Consider the following 1,193-nt stretch of genomic DNA (forward strand, 5'->3'; position numbering starts at 1 on the left):
TGGCAAGTGTTCGTTCTGTTGACTTGTACATAGGAGGTTTCTATGACATGGACAACTAGTTTCTATGACCAACAGCGCATAGGGAGCAGCTGGTGCGCTGAGACGCATGGGGACTATCGCCTGGCTGGTTGGCCGGGGCTTCCAATACTTATTGGAAGTCTTGCGCTCCCAATAGTCGGACCCATATATAATATGATCATATTGTGTTTATAAACATATTAATTAAATGGAATTTGGTGGTATATAGCTAAGCTTGGTTTTGAACTGTCGATGTTCAAAAATAAAAGAAAAAAATTATATATGTTCGATAATTTGCGATGATGAAGTGCTAAGAGTGATGTTGAGTCATAGGACGTACGTCCCTCTCAATTTCTTCGTGGACAATCATGCACACACTTGAGATAAATCCGGAGGACGTTAAATAACAAAACGAACAAACACTCGACTGAGCTGCGGCCGGCTTATTGGGCTTTATTTTTCTGTTCGTTCACATAATTTCTCAGAGCATACGCGCACAAATAACTTAAGCACGTGTACAGTGTTCTCGATGCGACGGATCGCACCGTCCAAGCTTATTAATACATGACATGAAACGCAGTACTGGATTAACTAGCCTCGACGGCGGCCCGCGGTCGCGGGTTAATCGCAGCTCAGAAGTCAGAATCAGAAGTTCAGAACACACACTTTATTTCTCAAGTCGATCTGATGGTGGACGTCGACCGATCTAGAGCTGTCGTCACACCCCCGGCGACGGCGGCAGCGGTGGCGGCGGAATGGGGACGGTCGGAGCAGGCCCGATCGGAGGTCCGCCTCCCGGAGCCGGAGGCGGCGGCGTCGACCGCAGGGGGTCGGCTACCTGCTGGAGCTTCCGGCCGCCGCAGTGGTGCTTCTGGCAGAAGCGCGCGTAGCCAGCTCCCTCTTCTGCGAAGCGATAGATAGATCCAGTGCACAGAGGTCGACATGATCATCAATTGAATTAGCTAGTACAGCATCTCAACAACGCCTCAGATTAATAAACGGCACAGCTACTAGGAGTACGGTGTACGGACGTGTACCTTGAGGGACATCATCGTAAGCTGCCAGAGCAGACGGGAAGGAGGCGGAGGCGAGAAGCAGCGTCGCCAGCAGGACGATCGCCGTGAGAAGAAGAGGCGGCGATGCCCTGATGGGAGCAGCCATGGCTGTCAGTTTTG

General features: G+C 50.9%; 1 protein-coding gene across 1 annotated transcript; it reads right to left on the reverse strand.

Moving 5' to 3' along the window:
* Window positions 1–498: 498 nt before the first annotated feature.
* LOC120705428 (basic salivary proline-rich protein 4-like) lies at window positions 499–1,193 on the reverse strand. Its single transcript, XM_039989733.1, has 2 exons — window positions 1,056–1,193; window positions 499–921 (listed from the first exon to the last, which is right to left on the reverse strand). The coding sequence occupies exons 1-2, from the start codon at window positions 1,177–1,179 to the stop codon at window positions 737–739; spliced, it is 309 nt and encodes a 102-aa protein (XP_039845667.1). The 5' UTR covers window positions 1,180–1,193; the 3' UTR covers window positions 499–736.

This window comes from Panicum virgatum, chromosome 5K (assembly GCF_016808335.1).
Source record: "Panicum virgatum strain AP13 chromosome 5K, P.virgatum_v5, whole genome shotgun sequence".
Lineage (NCBI taxonomy): Eukaryota > Viridiplantae > Streptophyta > Magnoliopsida > Poales > Poaceae > Panicum > Panicum virgatum.